A 25,420-nucleotide genomic window follows, 5' to 3' on the forward strand; every position below is an offset into this window, starting at 1 on the left:
TAAGCAAATTAAAAATATATATATATACTTTACAAAGTATCCAGTTCAAAGTTCTAATATGTCGACAATTAATGTCACCATCATAACTGAAGTTTCATAAGGATATTACTAATAATAAAAAAAGAAAGATAAAATCTAATTCATATTAGTCAGTGACGATTCGATTGAAATGTTCCATAACAAAGTGGCCAATTATCTGCGTGGTTATGCCTGCTTAGCGACGTAGCATTACATAATTGGGCTCTTCTGCTTTTATGCAAATCAGTACAAAATCATCAAACATTTTTTTGGTTTTCTTTACTTCTGGTAAAGTCTTCACTCAAAGATCCCTTGCTTTCGACTAAATAGCTTTCTCGAGAATAGTTCACTTTAATTAATTTGCTATACTGTAAAGAACTGCTAGTTTCAGAAAAAATCACTATCCAAAAAAACTGCTAAAAATAGTGATAAATTACTATGGTTAGAAACCCTGAATGAGACTGACCCATTCTTGGAGTATTTCTATAGTTCCACTTAGGGTATTTGGTTGTTGCTTGTAGGCTACTTAGACGCGGGTGTTCAGTTTAGTCAAAACACCTTACATACATAAGGGTTACCAACAGGTTGTATGCACAATCTATGAGCAACACCTCCAAGTATTAACTCAAAACTATCAAGGCTACTAAGATTATGAAAATTTTTCCTACTTCTTCTGCTAATACTACTGCTGCTACTACTGCCACTATTGAAGTGAATCAAAATAGTTTAAGTGCATCGAGGTTGTCAAGATGAAACATTTTGATACAGGAATAGGAATGAAGTTGAACCTTTCGAGGAAAATTTATGTTGCTATAAAACTAGATCAAAAGGCATGCTGGTAGTCAAAAAGATCTATTAGCAATATCTTCACAACGGTTTAGGGTATTCAGTTGAAAATTTCTGGACTACTACTAATTCTACTGCCACTACTATAATCGCTACGCCAACTCATTTGTGCCTTTCTTCACATCAATTTTCAATGCTGATTTGTAGTGTGTGATTTTTGTTTTAATGTATGATTTTGTAAAAAAAAAACTGAAATTAGCTATACTATGATAGTTTTTAAATTAACCGATCTCTCTCTCTCTCTTTCTGCTAATACTATTGAAGTAAATGAAAATGATTTAAGTGTGTTCTGGTTGTCAAATGGCAAACTGAAACTATCATGCAAGGATGGAGGGGATGTAAAACTAAATCCAAATAAACTCTATATCTAGATTGTCAAAAGGGCGCATGTTGTAAATCCCAGGAAAAAATCCAAGGTATTACGTATGAGGGCATATTTTAGGGGATGTTAAACTAAATCAAAAAGACAAAATAGTCATCTAATTTTGTCAAAAGACTTGCTTGTTGTATCTCAAGGACAGTTATGGGTAATAAGTGAAAATTTTCAGGGCATGTTGTGTCAAGGCTATTTAACTAAGGTTGTTGAAATGATGTATCTGTAATATATAAGGAAAGGTTAAGAGAATTAAATTAAAACTTCCGTGGTATATGGAGGGGAATAGATGGTTGATATTTGTCTTCTTCCCCTCTCCTTCATCCTCTATCACCAAGTATCAAGGCACAAATCAAAGACATGATAGATAATCAGTTTCCACTCCTTCGCCCTTCCTAAAGACTTATTTTATATGTTTTAGAAGAGTCTGTGAGAGTTGGGGTAGCTTTTTATTGAAACGTACAATTTAATACGTCTGAGTTTAAGATGGTACAAATCCACTGTATTGAGATGGTACAGATCCACTCTTAAGAATGAAACAGAGTTATAAACTGAAATCATCACGGAAAGATGGAGCGGGTATAAAAATAAACCAAATAAACCATTGTATCTAGATTGTCGAAAATCTATCCGTGGCATATCCCAGGAAAATCTAGGAAATTCCATATGAATTTCACGGCACATTTTCGAGGAAGTTAAAGTAAATCATATAGAGACTATGCTCATCCTTTTTTGTCCAAGGCCGTGTCTGTGATACATCAAGGATGGCTAAGGTTACTAAATCAAAATTTTCAGAGAGTGTTGCATCAGGACTATCGAATTAAAGTTATCAAAAGGATGCATCTGCATTATATATAATGGAAGGTTAAGAGAATTAAATTTGAACTTCCAGGGCAGGTGAAGGAGGATAGCTGATTAATTTATTCGATGACTTCCAACTCCACTCCTCCTGGCCTTTTCCTTTTTCAATCAGGGAAGAAAAAATACCTCACCAATTGATTTAGCTCCATCCCCAGCTAAACTGATTTATTTTGTTCTGGCAATGCAAAAACGGAAGAGCTTAAGTTATATTGTCAAAAGTGACTTTGCTTTGGGGTACTTCAACGTCAAAATATTCCAGGTGACAATACGGGGGTCAGCTTAGTGAAGAAAATTCAAAAGAGGGTCAATTTCCGGTCAACGGACAGGGAAGGGTCTTGGGATAAATAAAGGTTGTTCACCCAAGACAGTTACTATGGCATTCATTGCAGTCCATTTTGAGTGGAAGTTTGCAAGCCCAACCGGTCCTGGGGCTAGGATTTGATTAGAACTAGGTGAACTCCTTGGGATAGGTGCCACCCACCTCAGGAGGTTAAAGCCATCTTTCTAATGGAGTATCTGGTTAGTAAAATCCCGTATTTAGAGGCACATGGCTGGTAGATAAAACCTTACTCGTCCCATACGGACTCCGGGTATGTAGAAAAGATAAATTAAAGTACTTACAGTAAAAGCTCATACTCCCGCCGTTTACCAAGGCCAAATTAACCAAACACATGGAAAACTATAGGTTCTATCACTATCTTAGCTCTATGACTTATCTACCTTGTTTCTACTGCCCTAGCAATGACGCATGGACGGACATAGATAGACATATCTATTAACAAATGAACTAACCTCCTTTTTATACAATCCTAATAAGGGGGGAATTAACGCCAGGTTTGCTTCTCAGTCAATTGGACTATCTGTCATGGCTTTTTCTACAGTTAGCCTTGGCTTGATGCCCACAACTATTCCATTTTAATTCCAATCAAAAACCCGATCTCACCTCAGGTGCTCCATTTCCTTGCACCTTTAAAGAGAGATTTCCATTCCATCCCACAAAATCCTAAATCATGACCAAATTTTCTGACCATTTGAAAAATTAAAAATTGTTCCAAAATATTATTTGTGTTAAAACAATTTTACGTACCTGAGTCCAAATTATAATGAATTTAACATGACAAGTTTAATTGTAACATGAAGTAATATTTTTCGAGAAAACTCCGAAAAAGAAACTGGTCGGATCTATTATATTCACAACCCATCATTGGATCTTTGGGTCTACTAGTTTTTCAATCTCTAATAACACCATTTACACTTTTTAACGGGCCCTGCCCATAATTCCAAATCTATGGGAATCTACGCTCATCTATTTGATTGTCTTTTATCCGAAATAGCCGTGAAAATTTCTAGTTCAGTTTAAGCAGCTCCTCTTGCGTCACCTTAAAAAAAATTGCAAGTTTCTACTTAGTTGCTTCAATCTATCATATGTCATTTTCACATCTCTGGTAAGCTATTATTTCTTGTAGAAGTGAAGCTATATTGTAGCAAATAATACTCTTTTATTCATTGGAGCTGGTTTTGGTTCTAGTGATATGGCATGTGTAAAGACTCCTACCAAAAGCAAATAGCCTATACACTGGAATTGATTTTGAAGCGAAACATCATGAAAACTTAAGGAGGCAAGACACTCTGCCAGCAAGTCTTTTTAGTGGAGGGATATTGCTGTGGTTGGGCAGCGAAACCCTAATTCCACTTTTCAATGTTTTTTTGGGAAACATAGATTCTGAGACTTTATCTTCATTAAGAATTCGTCAAATAAAACTCTTGTTCTAAATAATATTCCTGTTTTATTGCAAGTTATATTATTTTTTTGCATTACCAAATACAGATCCTATTATAGCTTTAAGTCCTTTGCCAACAAGGATTTTAATAATCATAATGTATAGCTTGTCTGTGGGTTACTTTTAGTTTCTTTGTCATTCTTTTACAATTTCTGACGTTTTTGTCAAACTGAGTGCTATACCACAATCAATTATATTGCTTCCTCACTGGAAAATTTAACCAGTTCATATTTTTACTACGGGCTAAAGTTATAAAATGTATAATTGTTTTCATTTCTCTATTTCATTCCTATTCTCTTTCCTTGCTACTCTGTTTCTCTTTTGTTTATCGAAGTTAAGCCATATATTCTTTTCTTGTGTTAGTAATAGCTAGAAACTAAAGCCTTTTTCATAAATTTGACGATATCTAGTGGAAATTACGTATCTCCCTTTTAAAAAAATTTCAGGAAGTGAAAAAACGGGTTAACTTTTTTTTTAGTAGTTGTGGTGTGGAAACCTTTATATTAGATAACCAGCATTATGCAATAGTTCCCATGGAAAGAACCAGAAGAGCTGAACTAAAGCAGTTGTGACAAATAAGCTGGTACTTGGTTTCTGCTTAGCGAAATCTCTTATAGCCCTTTGGCAGCGTGTCAAGCGGAAAACACGTATTTTGGGAAACCATGCAATCCAACTAAAGTCTTTTTTATTCAGAATTTGAATACAAGAAGTACAAAAATTCACTCATCCATTGACTATTATTCAGATTATTCGTCTGTGTCTCCTACATCTTCGTCTTCTTTAATTTAAAGAAGGAGCTTTTTCAAACGCTTTGAGGTCTCCAAACTTTCGAAGTCCTGATCGAATGGTCAGGGATCACTTTGCAAAGGGCTACTCTTGTTCACATCCCAAATAGGGATTAACGCACCGTAAACTGTATTTATCACTTGTTTTTGGTTGCCAAATTTGGCCTACATCTCATTTATTTCCTCAAAATGAGTGAGAAACTTTACAACTCGTGTGTTTTCGTGAAATTTACTGACCTCAGTTCACAAATGGAATTTGATATTTCTTCGCATCCCGCACGGTGGATGGGATGATGGCTTCATGAGCTGCATTCAAGTTGTGTTTCTATGTCAGTACCTCAACAATATACGGAACTAGATTGTTTCTTGCAATTTGGAGTAGTCATTCAATAACTTGGCGCTTATACTGTAATTCGTCTCACATTGTGTGAAACCTCAAAAAGTTTACTTTCTATTGTCATTAGGGAATGGTAAAAAATAAAGTAAACTAACACAATTAGCCGTGTGTTTTAAAACTTCTGATGAATTGTTAAGAGCATTGCAAGCAATTGGTTGTTTCTGTTTTTACCATCCCAGCAGTCTCAAGACAAGCTTACTGTCTTTGCTGTGTCCCTTCTATCAATTTCTCCCATATACCACAAAAAAAGTTGCAATTTAAATTAATCGTCGGTTTTCATTCTTTTCCTCCTAGAAAAAGCAAATTCCATTCTTATTTACATTCTCGTAAGCTATAGAATGGAAGCAAGTATATTTTCGTGAAATTTTAGTCCAAATTCCTTGGTGCTGTACTTCTTGGCTGCAGAAAAATATCGTTACTGGGACACAACAGAAGATAAGTATTTTATTCAGTGTCTTGCATGCTTAAAGAAATCTCAAGATATATTTTTCTAAGTGCTTGTTTTGTTATCACTTCGTTGAGAAAAATACCAGGTAATTGATTTTAGCTGCATATCTTATATAAAACTCCCCAACATCTAAGGTTGCAGAAAGGGATTTCATGCAAACCCTTTTCTTTTTTCTATCATCAGGAGGCCAAAAATTGCTAATAGTTTTCTTTCTTATTGCTTCTGCTGTCAGTGTTTGCTCTGAAAGAGGTTTATATTGGAAAAGGGCACGCCACCAATTTTCTGGTTAGATTATGTTGCTAATCTCTTAATAGTAAGCAAAGATTTTTGTTTTTATCTGAGAGGATTTGGTCCAAAGTATACAAAGGTGTGGCCTGATTTCTCTTACCGTAGTTTAACTCCCGACTTTCTTAATTTCTCTATCATACTTTCTGATAGACCTCAAGATTTTTCTTTCCTTGCTTTTATTTGCACGTTTTTGTTTTTGTGGAACACCTATCCCACTTTCCAAAGCAGGCTAACACACTTGATCGAAGAGCAAAGCTTGTTTATTGTCTGAGGTTGTATCTTTGTTTTTTGTGGACCAGTTTTGTATGCTTCCTTACTTCATGGATCAATGGTTTCATTGCTGATATCTTCGCCGCTCGGAGGACTAGCTAAAGGTAAATCCAAACTGATTGAGGAGGTAAATCGTCCGAAATGCACGGAACGGCCTTGGGTTTGACTCAAAGCTTCTGTACAGGAAGTATAGTTGGATTCTGAAGAATTACGACCCAAATCAGTGGATCTTCTGTTAGGCTCAATCAGAGTCTTCATGCCTATTTTGGTTAAAAAGGGCTTTTTCCTTCTTGACACCATGGCTGCTGAAGATAAATGATTTGAGCTTATTTTGAAAAATTATTATTTTTCCCAAATCCCTATCCTTTATATCTCTGTATCCTTTTTCTCCCCCCCCCCCCTGAGAAGCTGTCAATGCTCATTATCTTAAGAGACATTTAAGATTGTATCGATATTTCTCACCTTTTTTGGAGATTATTAAGGTGGGCGACTCAGTTTTGTTTTTTGGATTTTGTTTATGTATTTTTTTTGTATTCTCCCCCCCCCCCTGTTCTTTCCTGGCCATGGAGCCTTATGGGGGAGATTGTCTTGAAGCATTGCTTTGTTTATGGATTTTATTGTTAAATAAAGAACTCAGAACTCAGAGAACTCAACTCACTACGATTGTCACCCCGTGAGGTTCAAGCAGAAACTTCCCACCATCGTTCACCACTTTCACCCCCTTCTAATCAACATGTTTGCCAAATAATGTGCTAATTAGTTTTGGCAATTAAAAAGGAACAACAACAATTTTACCTCTGACTATGCGGTATTATGCTAATTATAGCAGTTCTTCATTCCGGAGGCAATTTCTGCCAAGTGAAAAAAAGCCGCAAGATACGGGGATTCCGCTTGACAGCCGTCCTCATCAATCAGAAATGCGTCGCTTCCGACTTGGTTGTATCTCCCAAACTATTAGTCAATAGCAAAGGTTATACGCACCTTAAGACACAGAATTTTTTACGAGTAGAACTGTGTCAAAAATTTGACCAGATAAAGGGTTATCGCTTTACGCTGACAAAATATAGTCTTATGTATCTTTTGAATCTAATAGAAGCCTCTCTTATAGAAACAATACATCCTTGGCTTTTCCTCTTCTTTGATTGTAGCAATTGAGGTAAATAAAAAAAACATTGCAGGTTTAGGTATGTATTTTTTTTTTTTTTTTTTTTTTTGTTCTAAAAACTCTTAAATACTTTTTTAAAGTGAATTGGCGCAATTAAATTCTTTAGAATAATTACTTTTTTGGCACGGTCTAAATTTGAAGAAAACTCAGTTTTCCCAAATTTAAAAATTATTTTTACGGTTGTTGACACTATTTTTTTTAATCTTGAAGTGAATATAGAAGCAAAGCACCACAAACTTGCTCCAAATGAAACAGTTGAGTCGAACGGTAATGAAAATAAAGATCATGGCACTTCACTTTTACTACTACAGCTGAGTTAATGCCAAAGTTTACAGAGATAATTTACTTTTGTCTTTGACAAGTGCAACCTAGTTTTGTTTTACACCATCTAATTGTTAGTTAACAATGTTAACTGAAACTGGCTATTAGCAAAGCTTAAACAGAATTGTTAGCTTACAATAAATATATGCTAACAATTCACAAGTATTTTCAATTGGCAAATTCAAAAAACGTTCACGATTGGAAATAAGAGACTGATTATGAATGTGTTGCTTATGTCAGAATGCTGTTGTTATTTGGGGATTGACTCGTTCGACCAATAGGTCATACGCGTTTATACCACTCAGTTGTTCTGTGCCATAAGTAATTAAATAAAAAAAAAAGTTTTCAACTGAAAGTAAGGAGCAACACTAAACATTAAAATGAACAGAAATTATTACGTATACGAGAGAAGTTGAATCTTCGTCAATCCTTGCTCTTAGCCCTAAAGTTCAAACTTTTTCCCAATTCTTTAAAAATGACTCCTGAATCACTTATGGCATTTAATTAGAATAAACAGTTGTTTTAAAAGTACTAAAAAGACTTTAGCGTAAAGAGCAAGATATTCAAGAGAGGGTTTTCATGTTGCTCCTTAATTTCAGTTGAAATAACTTTTTTTTAATATAGTTTCTAATCGTTTTTTTTTTCAATTGTGCTAGGAAATTTGGCTCGCCCCCCATGGAAAATTCCCTTTCCCCATGGAAAATTTGCTCCATAATAAGGTTCTCCGACGTACACCCCGACCCCAAAACAGATAAATCCCCCTTAAAATGTCTGTATACTTCCCAATAAAAATGCTATATATAAACAAAGGGCAAAGCTCATTACTTGTAGCCCTTTCCCTGAGGACTGCGGGGTTAAATCATCTTGATTGACAGAGTTATTAGATTTTTCGACTATGTTTAACAAAACGGCTTTATCGAAATTTTGATCGGGTGACTAGGGGAAAAAATAAAGTTGGGAAAAGGGCTAGCTGCCCTCCAATTTTTTGGTAACTTAGAAATAGCACTGGATATTTTTATTTCTGATTGACTGAGCCCATTCTCGATCTTCTACGATCACTGGTTTAACATGATCACCTTTGGGAAAAAAACAACAAACAAACAGGCACCTGTGATCTTTTTTCTGACAAAAAATGAAACATTCCCCATTTTGTATATAGGGACTTGAAACCTCTGAATTATGGTTCTCTTGTACGATCAATTTGATGGAATGGTTTTCATCAATGTCGCATGATGTTTTTGGTTTCCCCCTTTTTGAAACTCAGCGAATTTTTTCAGGCTCGTAACTTTTGATAAATACCATTCAATATGCTGAATTTTACATATTTTGTATGAACATCAAAATTTGATTCTTTTGTTGTAATGATTGTTATCAAGACTCTGTTTCTTAGAGTTTTGGTTACTGTTGATCCGCATTGCTCTTTACCTATAGTTTTATACTACAAACTGAATGATCACTAGGTTGCTTTAGTGTTGTTTTAGTCAATATTCATTATTCAGTCAATTTTTACTTCGAGGCAGAATAGACGAAACAGTTTCTCAGTGCAACTTCTTCCAGAAATTTTGTTTTCAATTTAATAAAAAGTTTTGTCAATAAATTTTAGTGGTCTTGAAATTTCAGCATGCCAATTTTGCTGCCTTATCATGTTTTTGAAAATTATGCTTCCATTTCTCCAAAACTTTTCAAAAAAATATTAGTTTTTAGAGAAATTCTCTCTGAACTTGACAGTTTTTGTTTGAACGGCGGAAAAAATATCGGGCAAATACTCTTCATACCTTCCGTAAAGAGTCATCTGTTAAAAACTGATTTTATCTATTTATTCTAGGCTTTGGTTTTAGTGAGGGAATGACCAAAAAAGATATGCAATTTAAGCCTGTCACTCATGTTCTTTTTGACATGGATGGATTGCTATTAGGTGACTGTTCACTTTGTTTTAAAGCTCTGATAATTTAATCTATAATTCATTGCTAGAATTGTAATTAATTTTTTGAATCTTCACTGGAATTTTATACTAGCCTATAATCTTCTCTTGTTAAATTAGGCTAGGTGGTGTTGAGATAAATAAAACATCAATAGTAAGCAACCCCTCCCAGATTTGTAAAGCTGTAGAGTAATGGTTTTGCAAAAAAATATTTTAAATCAAAAAGAGAGGCATTGTTAGATTGCTAATTTTATGGTTTTATTGTGCAAGTTGTATTTGTGACAATTCACTGTCACATACCTTAATGGTCTGGTATATCCCTGGGCTATATACAGAACCATTGCAAAATAAAGGTAGTACTATTATTTTCCTTGTTTTATGCTCTTTTGTACTGTAGTTTAATGGAGTTGTTTTCTGACAATTTATTTTGCAAAGATAATCATAGTTTTTGCCCTGGAAATACAAGTTAATCTTCACTGATAGGTTAAGTTTTTTGTTTGCTGACAATTGGGAGATAAAATTCTATTTGGGGGCTCTTGCTATCTTGGAAAGTAGCCTATGGTAGTTAAGCTGTGGAAATAAGGCTAGTGTCCTTTTGAAGAAGGACTAGTACAAGTTGGTGTTTCAAAATACCTTCTCTGGAGATTATTAACCCTGTGACTACTCCATGCTTTTTTAGATTATTTGCCTGTTGTCTGCAATAATTTCAGTATTGCATATTTATTGTGTAGAGCAGTTTGACAAATTTAGATGAGACAAGTTTGTTTATGTTCAGCAGTTAATAATCATATCTTTTAATTGGTTAAATATGAATATTTGCCAAGGGAATGAAATTGAGAATACATTATGCAAATGCAAAGAGAATCTCTTTCAAAAATATATGCTTTCAAAATGTAAGAATTTCAAGGGGCATATAGTTGTGTTGAGCTATATAATAACAAATAAAACAAGCTGTAAAAATACTATAAAAGTATATAGGCTACTATATATAAACTATATTAGATAAAATTCTGGTTTATTGACTTTTGGCTATCTCTCTCCACTCCTTCTCCCTCTAGAGGGCCCTGACCTTTGATGACCTTTAAAAATATGTGTGTTATAAAATTGAAACCTTGCAAAATAGATCTTCTGCTTGAATGAAGTACAACAAAATTGTTTTTAGCTTCACAACTTTGCTCAATCCCAATTTATAAGGTTTTAAAGATTTCCTAACTTTTGAAAAAAAACATTGATATGGGTCATAATTCTACTCAAATAACAGGAATTGTATTTTTCAGAACTAAAGGCAGAGAAAAAGCAACTGGTAACAGAAAATTAAGGTAAAATGTTGTTTTGTCAAAATTTAGTCAGAAATTTGCCCACATGTCATATAGGCAAATTTCAGGGCCCTCTAGAGAGAAAGGGTGTGGAGCTGGGTCCTTCAAAAGACCTTCCCTGGGTATACTTTAGCCTGTAGACCCATCCCTGAAAGTTTCATTTTACTAACCTAACCCCTTTTTGAGGTAGCCAAAAGTCAATAAACTAGAATTTTACCCTATATAAAAACAAGCTGTTAAAAATAATTGCTCAGAGCATATAGGGCATCTTGAGAAGCAAAAGGATCAATTCTCTGAATGCTGACTTAAGGGTTTCTTTCAGCTAGCTCAACTACTTTCCAAGATAGGAAAAAGGTCCTTAAATAGAACTTAACCTCAGATTTTCATCCTGATTCTAAATATAAAATTCGTTTCTGTCAGAAATTTTTTTTTTGCTTCTACTCCCTGTAATGGTCAAGCATAAGGTATATCCTGAATATACAACAAATTTGAGTGACAGATTGAATATTTAATAAAAAATACTATTTTAAATGAGTCAAAAGATATGAATAGGCTAACAGTAGAAAGAAATATGATTTGTGTTTTTAGGCACTGGGTTTGAAGGGGATTGAACAAAAATTGTTTTTAGTTCTCCATGTTTAACCCAGCCACACTTCAAAGTATTTTCATCTTACAAGTTTTAAGTGTGTTAAATATTGGTTCTTCTAAATTGTAGTGCACAAGACCAGCATGGTTTAACATGGGTTTTGAGAGAACCCAAAAACATTTTGAACATGGAACTAAAAATAATAATCTGCACATCCTGTATTGAACTTATTGTTTGATGGGGGCTATCCAATAACAGAGCTATGATAAACTGATTAATATAAATATGTTGTATATTAAAAGGCAAACATTCATTGTTTTAGCATTTTTCTTTTAGTTTTATTTATATACTAAGTACTATTGTAGAATTATTGTAAAACAATAACCATGTCAGTAAATTTGGCAAAATAAGTTATTCCTTTGGAAATATAGGGTAAATTTTCTGTTAGGGTTGCCCTGTAGCTAGAAGACCAGTTGAGTTTTTTTTTCAACTATTACTGAATTTTTTTTTAAGATTTTTAGTCTCCTAGGCTTAAAAAGGTAATACCCCTATTTTGAAAACCAATAGGTAGAAATCTTCTGAGCTTAAGTGTACTCAAGTCTTGTGTAAATACTGTTTAGCTTTGGGCACATAAATTTGAACACCACTAATTTTATTATTTACAACAAAAGTGTTGATTTGCTTAGGGTCAAAGACAGGAGCTAATCTTGGCCCAATTCCTTGACACTTCAAACTTCTTCTTTGATAAATAATAAAAATAATTTATTTCTTACCCAAAAAAACATTATAAAAGTATTAAAATGTCAAGTAAGAACAAATAAATACACACAAAAAATGCAAAACATACAAAAAAGGCAAAACACAAAAAACAAAAATAATGACTATAGTAAATTTTTTACATTAAATAAACACAAAAAATTAAATAAACACACACTGGTCAACCAACAAAAGATAACTGTAGAATTTTTTTTTAAGATGATTATGTGGAGAAACCTGAGAGCTTTCTGTATAGCATTTCCAACTTTAATGTTACATCATATACACCTTATTTACCAATTTTAATCCAGTTGTGTCCATGGAGGAATGTAAAGAAGAAACTTACAGTACCTGAAATAACTACTCATGATTATTTTAAATCAATTTTCCTCAGGATGGGGTAAATTCTGCTGTATGAAGGAATGATTGATCACAGAATGTAGAGTCAAGTTTTGGCATTGCCTGTTTATCATATTTCCCTTGATTGGGACAAATTCTTATATCCAAATTGTATTCGTTTAGAAACGTCATAAACATTGTGCTGATGAAAATTGGAAAGATTATTAGTAAGGATTATGTCCAACCACCACAAAGAATCAACAGACAGAATAGAGAAATTGTTGCAATTAAGAGGAGATGAAGAAATTGAAGCAAAAGATAAACACTCGCACTTCTCTTTATTCAATGAAAGGTCAATCCCAGAAAAAGCCATGGAAACAGAAGATATCATTTTGGAAAGATCAGTCCTAGTCTGACTAATTAGGAGCAAATCATCAGCCTAAGCCAGATAAGAAACATCTGAAAAATCAGATAAATACATAGAGGATTTTTTTCACAAGCATACCAGAAATAACAATTTTGGAAAGTGTAGGTGACAAAACGCCACCTTGTCTTATGCCTCTTCTAACTTTTAATAGTAGTAGTTGGAGAAGATTTCAAACTAAGGAAAGAGCTAGAATATCAATACTACACAAGCAGAATAAATGAAAAATTAACGCCTGAAATATAAAGGGAATAAAACAAGCTTGGAATAGATTACACTGTCAAATGCTTTGGAAAGATCTAAAGCCCAAATATAAATTCCTTTATTCTTAGAATTATTATCTGGAAGAAGAGATGCTAAAATATGATGAGGATGTTGACAAACCGCCCCAGGCTGAAAATCCAACTGGTTCTCTCCTTCATTAGTCCTATTAGGGAGAAGAATTGAATTTACTTATATTGCAAGAAATAGTAACGGACTGGTAGGAAGAACAATTGGCAGGAGATTTTCCCCATTTTAATATTGAACTTGTAGTACCACACAGGAAACTCTCTGGAACACTAGATGTGCATATACACATCTGAAAAAGTAACTGTAAATGAAAAAAAAAATGAAGGGCATCTTTGCAAAAGATGAACTTTACATATCCCATCTATATCAATAGAGTCAGATCGTAAATTCTTAATACCACTACATACAGCAGATTATGTAATGGGAATTGCATGTCACTGTGAAATATGGATAAAAAATTGTAATGAAATGAGAATACATGGCACATACAGAATAGTTAACAATAGACAAAATTGAAGAATAATGCTTCTGCCAGATAGATGGTTGTATGGCGTCACTACAAGAATAATCATTTCAAGCTTTTCAGAATTAATCTCTTTATGCCATTCACGTTTATTCACAGGGAAATCCATACCATGGTACTTTACTGACCTAAGCTACTTCTTGCAATCTGCTCTAGTTTTTATTTTAAATCCACAATAGACCCTGATTATGGACAGCCACAATTGTTCCAAACTTGAAGCCAGAATTTAGCTATGTTTTTTACAGTCTTTAAATTGGGATCTGCTGATTCTAACAAAATAGCTCTACATTCAGCTTCTTTAAAAAAAGATGCTATTTCTTGATAATACGATTTTAGCTCAGAAACTCTGTCAGATCTGACATATTTAAGCTGCAATAAAAGATAAGGTACATATATAAGATATAGAAGAAATGTAAGCATTGATGTGTATAACAAGATATCTGTTTTTTTTCCAATTGTACTTTGAAAACCATTTTGATTTCTTTTTGAATTTAAAATTCTTTGGAACAAAGAGAAGCAAAATATCACAGATAGTGGTAGGTTGTCAATAACATGATCATCATCATGGACTGTTACAATTAAAGAATAAATAGATGAAGAGGACACAACATGGTCAATGTCAGTAGCACTTCCAGAGTGATGAATATAGGTGAAGGCTAGAGATTTAGGAATGATTTAGTATAGCAGGACACAATCAAGAACATAATCCTTTCTAACACAGTCAGTATTGCTATTTTTATTAAGATCACCAATCACTATGTAATTTAGAGATCAAGGCACTAAGCATTTTAATTAATTTTCTCAGAGAAGCAGAAGCCTTTGCAAAAATTGTAATTGAACAGTTAGATCCATTATCATGCAAAAATATGAGTTGATCAGAATAGTTGATCCAACATGGATTGCTAAGAAGAATTCATCACGATGACAAAGGACAGGGGTGGGGAAAGGTGCATTACGCTCAAAGAAGCATGCAACCCCAAGAAGCAAAGAACCTTCTGATGGATGGCCACAAGCTACCTTGGTAGAGGTAAAAAATGCTATGTGTTTTGGACTTTGGTACTAAAAATTAAGGCTAGCTGAAATCAAAAACTGCTCTTGCAAACAAACTAGATCGTATTGGCTGCATAATTCATCAATGAAAAAGTCTTTGTCCTTACTCCTATTAACATTGTAGGATATCACAGAAAATTGAAAAGTCATTGATGTAGATTGGGGTCCTTTTTTAGTATCTTTTTTAGTATTTTAGTATCTTGCATAACAAGAAAAACTAAGCTGTAAGGAGGGTGGTTTTTATTGCAGTTATCAGATCTAGGGGGGGGGGGGCAATGTATGGTTTATCTCTTGTAGAAATGTGTGCTCCAGCACAATGGGCACAATTGAGGGAATATCAACCAGACAAGTGTATTGAAAGTGGTTGGGGGAGTGACATTTAAAATAGCATTTTGGCAGTTCTTTGTATTTATAGACCCAAAAGAATTCATAGCCAAGCTTTATCCCTTACTTTAAAAAACAATTAGTGAGAATAAGAGTCTTCAAACTTGAGTTTTAGAGACAGAGATGACCCAAGTCTCTTTCCATCTTTAAAGCCTTTTTGAACAGACAGTATATCAGTGTTGACTTTGGTTGGTACACCTTGTATTATTCAAAACAAAACAAAAACGCTCAGAAATCACTTTAGTAGCAGTACCAGTCATTTTTTCATGCAAAGAAACACAAAAATTCTCACTAGCTGATTTCTCTATGTTTATATGCCATTTGTCTTTTAGTGGCTTGACACTGCGTGCTAATTCATGACTCTTGACCTTATCAATAACTGTTTTCTGCTTCAGGGGATCAGAAAAGTCTATGGGTATATTTGAAACAACTATGGTTGCATGGGTGTCAGTAGTTGAAACAGACAGGGGAGTTTTGGATATTGAAGCTGGTAGTTATCAAGGACTGAAGACATAACAACAACAGTCTGATTCAGCTGGTAGATTTTGACAAATAGCAAAAAATAAGCATTTGCCAGAAGGCATGGTACTTTGGTGTGAAGCTTAATCACAAAAGTTGGCTCACAGTCATCATTCCTATCTCTAGCTATTAGGAGCGAAATAATGTCATTAAAGTGGCTTGAAATAGCATTAGAACTCTTTCTCACAGGGTAGTCCCATAGGGGGCACACATTTCCCAAAGTTTAGTTCTTGCATCCTTCACTTTATTTATATTGGCAAAAAAGTCAATTCTTTATTTTTTAATTTTGTCATTATCAATACCATTAAATAGATTGCTTTGCACATTGTTCAGTATTAGTGAATAAACCAGTTCTTCCATCACATATTCAATAATAGATTCTACTGTGATAATATAGGTAACTAATCATGAAAATATCAATGAAAATCCCAAGGGAATTCTCACTCAAATAGCAAATAATCTGCTTATTCAAATTCTAATCCTTTTGGTCACTGAGTTAATTATTATCAAAGTACTGGCTATAGGTTAGGAAGAGACTATAATCCTTTACCAATTATTAGCAAGAGCTTAATTCCAAAAAGAGGTGTTCATGCCATGAATCAATACTTTCATTTCTGGACACTCCTTAATTAAATTATCTAGCTTTTTTATTGGTCTTCTTTCCTAGGAAAAAAAAAAAAAAAAATCATTTTTGACTTCCAATTAAGTCCCTTTTTGTGATATACCCACTGCAAACACACTCATTCATCAGCAGTTCAAAAAATAACAGAGTGTGTCTTTTTCCATTTTATTCTGTTTCCCTCTTGGAGTAGTTATTAATAAACATAATATGTTTTGTCCTTCATTTTGTTTTAACAATAGACAGCTACATTGTTGTCATCAACGTTTTATTTACTAAGCGGTTTTTTCTATCCACACCTGGATCAACTAGGTATGGGGTCCATTTAAATTTTCGTTTACAGGACCCTCTCTATAAATTAAATTTTGGTTAATGTGGATGTTCACCAATGAATGGTTTGAAATTCCTTTTTCTATTCTTAGATTCAATTAGCTTTGCAAGTCAGGTTTTTTAGTCTTATGTACAATATGATGGTAAAAGTTAAAGTTAGGTTCAATAATGTTAGTCTAGGTTAGGTTGGGTTATATTGGATTAGACTAGGTTAAATTTAGTTCTAAATATCAGATATGGGCTAAAAACCTAAGCAAACTCCGCCTCACCAAACCTAATCTATTCTAACCTAACCTGTCATCATCAAACCTTGTATTAAGTTGAACATTTTGACTGGAAATGTATGTATATAGAGTAGCAATTGCAAGAAAATACTCAGTAAAAAACGCCAATTCTCTTGGGCCTTCAGCCTAGAAAATCATAGGCATTTCTAAGTAGACATTTCTACAGATGTGTGGGCAAACAATAGCAGTACAAAAAAAATCCCTTTTGCACAAGATTCTCAGAACTAAAAATGGACATGGACACCATTTGTCAACTGCAGCTTAGCAATGGTTGCATGATTGATCTCATCTTGTTATTACATAAAAAAACAAGTTTTTTTTAACTGAAAGTAAGGAGCGACATTAAAACTTAAAACGCACATAAATTACTTCGTATATGAAAGAGGCTGCTTCCTCATCAACGCCCTGCTCTTTACGCTAAAGTCTGACTCTTTCTCTCAATTCTTCTTTTTAAAACAGTAAAAAACTTTAGCGTAAAGAGCGGGGCGTTGATGAGGAAGCAGCCTCTTTCATATACGAAGTAATTTCTGTGCGTTTTAAGTTTTAATGTCGCTCCTTACTTTCAGTTAAAAAAACTTTTTTTTTTATTTAATTTCTGAACGTTTTTGAATCAATGCATGTTTTGATTTTGGCTCTCTGCAGAGGAATAATCAAAACGAAATTTGCATTTTTTTTTTTTTTTTTTGGCTAAATGGCTTTCTCATAATTTTGATCGAATGATTTTGAGAAAAAAAGAGCGGGGGACGAAGCCTAGTTGCCCTCCGATTTTTTGGTTAATTAAAAAGGCAACTAGAACTTTTAATTTTTTACGAATCTTTTTATTGGTAAAAGATTTACGTATCTTATAAATTAGCTTACGTAAAGAACTTTTGTATTCTCTTGTTTTTATTACATATATGAGGGGATTCGCCCCATCGTCAGTACCTCGCTCTTTACACTAAAGGTTAAATTTTACCCCAATTTATTAAGAATGACCCCTGAATCACAAATGAAACCCCTGACAAATTCTCGATGGAAAGTTCCCCCAGCGTATCCCCCTCTTCTCAACCCCTCCCCCAACCAAAAAAATCCTCCTGAAAACGTCTGTATACTTCCCAATAACCATTACTATATGTAAGCACAGGTCAAAGTTTGTAACTCGTTGCCCCTCCCATGGGGACTGTGGGGGAGTAAGTCGTCCCCAAAGACATAGTTATAAAGTTTTTCGACTACGCTGAATAAAATGGCTATCTCAGAATTTTGATCCGTTGACTTTAGGAAAATAATTAGCGTGGGAGGGGGCCTAGGTGCCCTCCAATTTTTGGTCACTTAAAAAGGGCACTAGAACTTTTAATTGTCGTTAGAATGAGCCCTCTTGCAACATTCTAGGACAACTGGGTCGATACGATCACCCCTGGGAAAAAAACAAAAACAAATAAACACGCATCCGTGATCTGCCTTCTGGCAAAAAATGCAAAATTCCACATTTTTGTAGATAGGAGCTGGAAACTTCTACAATAGGGTTCTCTGATACGCTGAATCTGATGGTGTGATTTTCGTTAAGATTCTATGACTTTTAGGGGGTGTTTCCCCCTATTTTCTAAAATAACGCAAATTTTCTTAGGCTCGTAACTTTTGATGGGTAAGACTAAACTTGATGAAACTTATATATTTAAAACCAGCATTAAAATGCGATTCCTTTGATGTAGCTATTGGTATCAAAATTCCATTTTTTAGAGTTTTGGTTACTATTGAGCCGGGTCGCTCCTTACTACAGTTCGTTACCACGAACTGTTTGATTTAGTTCTTATATTATAATTTTTAATTCTTTTATTATTATAAAATTTTAATTAAATTTTTCATTTTTTCATAATTTCAGGTTGAAGAAAAGGAAACAATTGACGATTTATTTTTATTATTATCACGTTGAAATTTGGCACTGTTTTCTAAACTTGCACCAAAAACTTAAAAATTTTCAAGCTCGAATTAGTGCCATTTTCTTTGTAAATTGTTTTCAATTTATCAAATCAAAACAAGCTATGTGTGTTCTAGGCTTTAGACTGGGTAAAATTTCTACAGACTCAGTGACCAAATGATATTGCTTTCTGTATTTTTTTTTAGTGGAAAGTTTACTTAAACTGTTCATTAAAAGGGAATAAGCGAAAGTCTAAATAAGGTAATATGCTGTAAGAGAATGGTTGGTCAATTACCAATTTATCACTCCATGATAAAGACTGTACAACAAAATTAATATGCAATTAACAATTATATTTCTTTTTTGCCTTGCTGTGTCTCCAGTAAAAATCACAATAACAATACCATATCTAAACCTGTGTCCCCAATCTTCGGGTTGTTTTGTATGATAATAACTACTAGACGGCATAAGAAATGTCAGTGAAATATGTAAATTAGTTAAAATACCAGTTTTATAGGGTTGTAAAATTATAGTAAACACCCAATTTTACCATTTACAACACTAGTCTTAAGGCTGTATATCCAACCTATAATCTCCCCAAAACAGACAGTTTAAATTCCATGCTAAAGACCTTCTATGTAGAAATTTCAATTTGTGTCGACTTCAATTTTAGTGGCATCAGTTAGAGATAGAGTAGAAGGGGTGAACATATACAAGATTTCATAAATGAAATTGGGGTAAATGCTCTTTCCTAACATAATGATTAATACACTTGTAAACATACACTTTTCCCCCCACCCTGATATAGTCGAAGAAAATGTATAAGGCTAGATTCCAACCGCTAGACATTGAATGAATGAATGAACTTTATTACCCGTAAAAGTATAAAAAACACAAAGTACGGAATATTATAAATAAACAAAAACAAAAACGATAAACTGCGAAGAATAAAAAAAAAATTCAAACTAACAAAAGACAACATCGACTTATTAACCAGTATCAATATGGAAAAAAGGCTGCAGAGGGTCATAAACGTGAATGAAGTTGATAGTCTTATTACATAAATCATCACTGGAAGACCGAATCCGAGAAGGCACATCTATTAAACCAAATCGAGCAATTATTTTTTTGTTTCGGTGCCATCTAGGAAGCCGGAGGAGGAATTTGCAATATCTGAAATAAGCCGTACGTAGAGTATGTCGATCTTTCTTACGAAACAGATGAGCCATGCCTGATAAAAACAAAAGCACAGGGGCGCAATAAGTGTTATAAATCATGCACAAACCGTTGCGGTTGTAACGGCTTTTGTTTGGGGATATTTTTCCGTAAGCGACGCGTAGGTTTTTCACGGCTTGATTCACTAGGGATGAACAGGTAGTGGAAAGTGTTGGGCCGAAACACAGACCAAGCCAACTAACTAAAGAAGAACATGGTAGAACTGCAGTCCCAGTAACGAATGGAGCAACCGCATAAGGGCTATCAAAACAAATAAACTCGCATCTAGACGCATTAACTGACAGTCCAATCTTAGATAGTTCATTGGTTAATATAGTAAAATTAGAAAGCAATCCACGGCGAGTCCGGGCAACAAGAAGAACGTCATCTGCATATGCATTAGAAGACAAACCAGTATTACCGTAAAAAACAGAACTTCTAAGGGGACGCAGGCACGATGCAAGCACGCATTTAAATATACTAGGAGACAATATGGCACCTTGCCGAAGTCCCTTATTAATTTTTACCGGGTCAGATATTTGGCCATTCACATTGATCTCTACTAGATTCCAAAGATTCTAACTTTTTGGGAGACAATTTAAGGAGACCCTGTAAAATTTTATGATAGTGGGAGTATTGAATGGTCAGTTCTGTCTAGAGACATTTTATTTCTGTACTCCAACTTACTCCATCTCTTTGCGCCAAGTTGCTCAAAAGGTGGTATATTAAATATTATAATCTAACAGTCCTGTTAATGCTGCCTTCTCAAATACAAAATAGCAAAATCGTGCTTTGTTGCTTTCAGAAATTTTCTATTTTAAATTGCCATTGAGTCTATCTTGTCTTTTACACTGAATGTGTCTTTTAACACAGATCCAAAATGTGCTTATTATACTGATTACATATAGGTTATACCTCCTGCCTAATGGGGTCGAAGCTCTAATATAAATAAAAAAAGTGGAAAATGAAAAAGTTTTCAGGTGTTTCCTCCACTTCTGAAAATCTACAATTATGGTGATAGGTCCTTTTGATAACCAAATTACGATATATAGCCAAGGGCTATACCGTGCCATGTTTAGAAGGCAACTGGGGTATGCTTGTCAGGTTACTAATTACTATACATAGAATCAGGGTTAAAAGATACATTGTGTAGTATTTTCATCTTTCAACTGTTTCAACCTGAGGACTCTTCACCAAAGTTTAAAAAAGAAACAGGTCATACCAATTCTAAAGCATCATTCCTGTCAGTGTGAATGATTAGGATAGTCTACTATATTGTCAGTTAAAGCCCCTTTGTTGGATATCTTTAAGGGGAAACTAGAAATACATTGCAAATAGAACCTTTTCACATCGAGAAAATGATACACACTAAATTCAGAAAACAGGTAAAAGCTTCAACTGAAAAGTAAAAAGTACTGTGCCTGGGTAAGCAGACCCTAGAAAAGCCACTATTCCTGTAAGTTATAATCAAATTCAGCCTCAATCATTGTTTTTGCAATTCAGTAATGTAAAAAAAAAATGCCTGTTGACAGTCATGGTTTTCATTCAGCTGTGGTATGACGACAGTATGTACTGTGAATGAAATCAGATTATATACAAAACACAAATTTACAACTTATTCATCTCTTTATCAAGTGAACATTGTTGAAGTGCTCATATTAAACTCAACTCCTCATAGGTTTAGAAATCTGTATACAATGATAGAAGTAATAAGCAATCCAGTTTTTGCTATTCCAGCCCATCAAAGAAAGATGGGTTTCATGCACCCAATCGTCAGCATAAACAGGCTTTTTGAGCCTACTGAAAGTTTAGATATTCTAATCTCCTTCTCCCCCATCTGTGATTACGTGCAAAAAGTAGAACAGAAAAACTCAAAGTGAGACAATAAATTTGTGGTTACGTCTCATGAATAGCAGTATGATGTTGTTTATTCATCTCAGTGCAGCTTGCAGAGGTTGATTACTCTAGTTCATGTCCTTTAATAAAATTCTTGAAATGTTGGGTACTGATGAGATAAACCAAGTGTGTTATTTACCCAGCAACCAGTTGGGGTTCAAAAAGGACTTTAGTAAAGAGTATGTGCATCACCTTAGTTGTAAAATTCTTCTGTAGTGTGTGGGGACTGGCAAGTCTATAGTTTATATGTAAGTCAAGCATTTGACTTGGGTCTTCATAGCCAGGTGCTGTTGAATGCATGTAACCATGGTATTAATAAGTCAGTAGTTTTTACTTTATATAATTAGTGCAGACAACTTATAAGTGAAGAGTAATATTAGTTTACCAAGTGGGACAAAATTTCCTTGAATGTAATCTCAGGCCAAGGAGAAATCCATTAAGGAGCTATCTCTTCTCCAGCTTTATATGACAATGGTTTAGTTGAAGCTCAATAGGTGGTTAAATTTAGTTTTCTCTATCATGGTCTAGATGTGTTGATATTGAATTATGATGATGATATCCTGAGTTTAAGTAATTCTTTTCCCATCTTGATAATTTTGCTGCTGAAAGGTTTATATGACAAAATTGGCCTTCTTTTCAATGAGATTAAAACTGAGTTTCTTGTTTTCAATCATAAAGGAAATAACCTTGGCTCATAAAGCTATTTGAGAAGACTGTAAAGATTTCCTCTGGTATGGTGCATCTTTTGCTAACTATTGGTTATGACATTAAGTTGGCATATATTTCATTGGTTGATGACTTTGCTAGCAGAAGTTTTAAAAGCATTTGGGTGCGGTTGTGTCTTTAAAAGCTTTGTACAGGTGGTAAATTTGAGTCCAGTTGTTTTTAATGATGGTTACATCACATGCACAATCACTGTATTTTGGATCCTCTTATTACGTATTAATAAATGTACAAAATGTTTTTGCTTTTTCTGATTTTGCAACTTTCTCTTGCTCCTACCTCTCTGGAAACATATTCAACTCATTTGTATCCATTATAACATAACCAACCAATACACTATTGTGCAACTATTTTTTGTTCTGTGTATTCTTTTTTATTTGTTTCATCTGTTTTTTTATATATTACTCTACTAGTGATGTCTGCCTTTTAGTCAACAGTTGGCTGTACGAAGAGTGTGGTTCAATCCCCCATTCTAGGGTTGTAATGAGAGAGAGCTTGATAGGGTTGTAATGAGAGAGAGCTTGATAGGGCTAAGGCACTTTCTGTGGATGAAGGATGGCAGATTGCCAAATATTGTTCTTTTTAGCCAACCATCTCGGGCTGAACAGAAAGATGGTTGTTTGCGGTTGGGGTGTGCAGATGTCATAAAGAAGATTTAAGTGAAATAGGCACTTCTTGGGAGGGTGTAAAGGGGGATGGTTTGTTAAGATTGGAATGGAGGAGGAGCCTGCGTAGCTGCGTTGGCCTTAGTTGGCTTGGTGCTATGGTGAGTTGTTGTTAGTAGTAGAAGTAATAGTAAATATGATAATCATTTTGTCACAAGTTTGTTTTGATAAAGTTAGGAAATATCTTCAAAATCTTAGAATTTGGAATGTTTTCGCATTACTTTCCTAAATCTTTAGAATCTTTTTAGTCTGAACTGAGAAAAGGGTATGATGACCAACATTTTTCTTTGTCCTCAATTCTTCTGTAGATTTGCTTAGAAAAAACTTAACTTTTTAATGTAAAGTTTGTCTAGTTTTATGTAATGTCAGAATTATTTTTTGGGGGGGGGGAGGAGTTGAATGTGTGATAGAAATGGCTGCTAATTAAGCGCTGAATTACAGCATGAGTGATACGTTTCTTTCGTAGCCTAGCTTTCATATGATTCAACTGCTTATTAAAATTACTCCTCCCCTGTTCCATATATTTAAATCAAGAAGTGGATATGTTCCTTTCATCTACATAATTCACAGGGTAACTGGATTAGGCTGAATGGATTCTTATTAAGTTCAAGACGGTAAAGGCTAGTACCCATTAAAAAAAATACTTTGGGTTGGTTTTCACCCAATATTATGCAAAGTGCATGCAGTATATGGCACCCTGCTATGTATAATATTTTGGTATTTTTACTTTAGATATTCGATAATCGATATTTCTGATCTATTTTTTGCTCAGATTATTTTGTGGCTATGCCAAAATTCAAAAGCAAAAATTGTAATTTGAGAATAATTTGCATAATTTTTTCCAACTTTTCAATAGTGCAAAAACACTTCCATTACATGAATGAATATAACAAAAACCTTCATTTGGAATTACTTGGGATCAAGATAAAGAAAAATAAACTACTGGATATTCTTGGCTAGTCAAAATCATCAACATGTCAGTGATTTTCCATGAAAATTGATTCTTCTTTTCATTGACTAAATAAATACAAAATTAGTTTTTTTTTTTCAACTGAAAGTAAGGAGTGACATTAAAAAAATAAAAAAATATTCCATATATGAGGAAGATAACCCCCCCCCCCCTCAATACCTCACTCTTCAATTCAAGGTTTCTTTTTGTAATTTAAAAATCTTATTGCTCTAATTAAACGACTCTTTGTTTCAGGAAGTGTTGTTAAATAATTGGGACAGAAATTTTAAATTAGTATAAAGAGTGAGGTATTGAGAAGGAGGATTCCCTCATATATGGAATAATTTCTGTTCGTTGTAGTTTGAGTGTACCTCCTTACTTTTAGTTGAAAAATTAGTTTTTTATTCAATTTCTGATCGTTTTTCAAATAATGCCTCTCCATGCAAAAAAACGCTTCCAAGGAAGTTCCTCCTTGGAAAGCTCCTCTTGTATAAGGTGCCGATTCCCAGAAAATTTTATCCCTGCTGAAAATCCCCCGAAGAAAAATTCTTGCGGACAATTCCGCCAGGGAAATTCTTTTGAGCCTACTATCTTTTGAAAAACAGACTTGCTTTTAATTTCTAATTGTTGTTTTAAATCATGCCAGAAATTCTTCCTCCATTAAAAAAAAGTTCCTGGAAATTTCTCCCTTCCTATATCTTAATAGAAAGTTTTTTCTGTGTAAATTTCTCCCATGAGGGATCTCTCCCACAGAAACACAACTATTAGGAGAAATTTGAACTAAATCTAAAGACGCTACGTGTAGCCTATGTACATTGTCAAAAGAACGTATCTCAAGAATTGATTTAGTATTAAGTTGAAACTTTCAGAAAATATTTAAAAGGGAATATTATCTAACTAAAAGGCAAGATGTGCATGCTATTACTAGTACCACTTCAACTATTCTTTCTATTGTAACTGCTCGTAGGGCTAAGAGCATTAAAACGAAAATTTCAAGAAGTATATGAAAAAATAGGCTATCAAAAAGACATCAGAAATGTCATTGCAATGGTTAACTGTGTTAATTTAAACTCCAAGGACTGGATGAGAGGGATGTTCAACTGACCAAAAGATACTATTACACTATTACAACTATGCATAAGGGTATGAAGGTGAAATTTTCAAGGGATTTTTTTTTGGGGGG

At 34.1% G+C, this 25,420-nt stretch overlaps 1 protein-coding gene across 6 annotated transcripts in view; it reads left to right on the top strand.

Moving 5' to 3' along the window:
- Positions 1–9,312: 9,312 nt before the first annotated feature.
- LOC136036894 (pseudouridine-5'-phosphatase-like) overlaps positions 9,313–25,420 on the top strand; it is a 46,458-nt gene continuing 30,350 nt past the window's right edge. For 2 of the 6 annotated variants that reach the window (XM_065719263.1, XM_065719265.1), the window contains exon 1: positions 9,313–9,468. In XM_065719263.1, coding sequence (XP_065575335.1) covers positions 9,399–9,468 — 70 coding nt within the window. In that variant the 5' untranslated portion in view covers positions 9,313–9,398. Of the gene's footprint in view, positions 9,469–9,632; positions 9,828–25,420 lie in introns of those variants that run through there. The other 4 variants (XM_065719267.1, XM_065719264.1, XM_065719266.1 and 1 more) reach the window with 3 other exon arrangements.

Source organism: Artemia franciscana, chromosome 16 (assembly GCF_032884065.1).
Source record: "Artemia franciscana chromosome 16, ASM3288406v1, whole genome shotgun sequence".
Lineage (NCBI taxonomy): Eukaryota > Metazoa > Arthropoda > Branchiopoda > Anostraca > Artemiidae > Artemia > Artemia franciscana.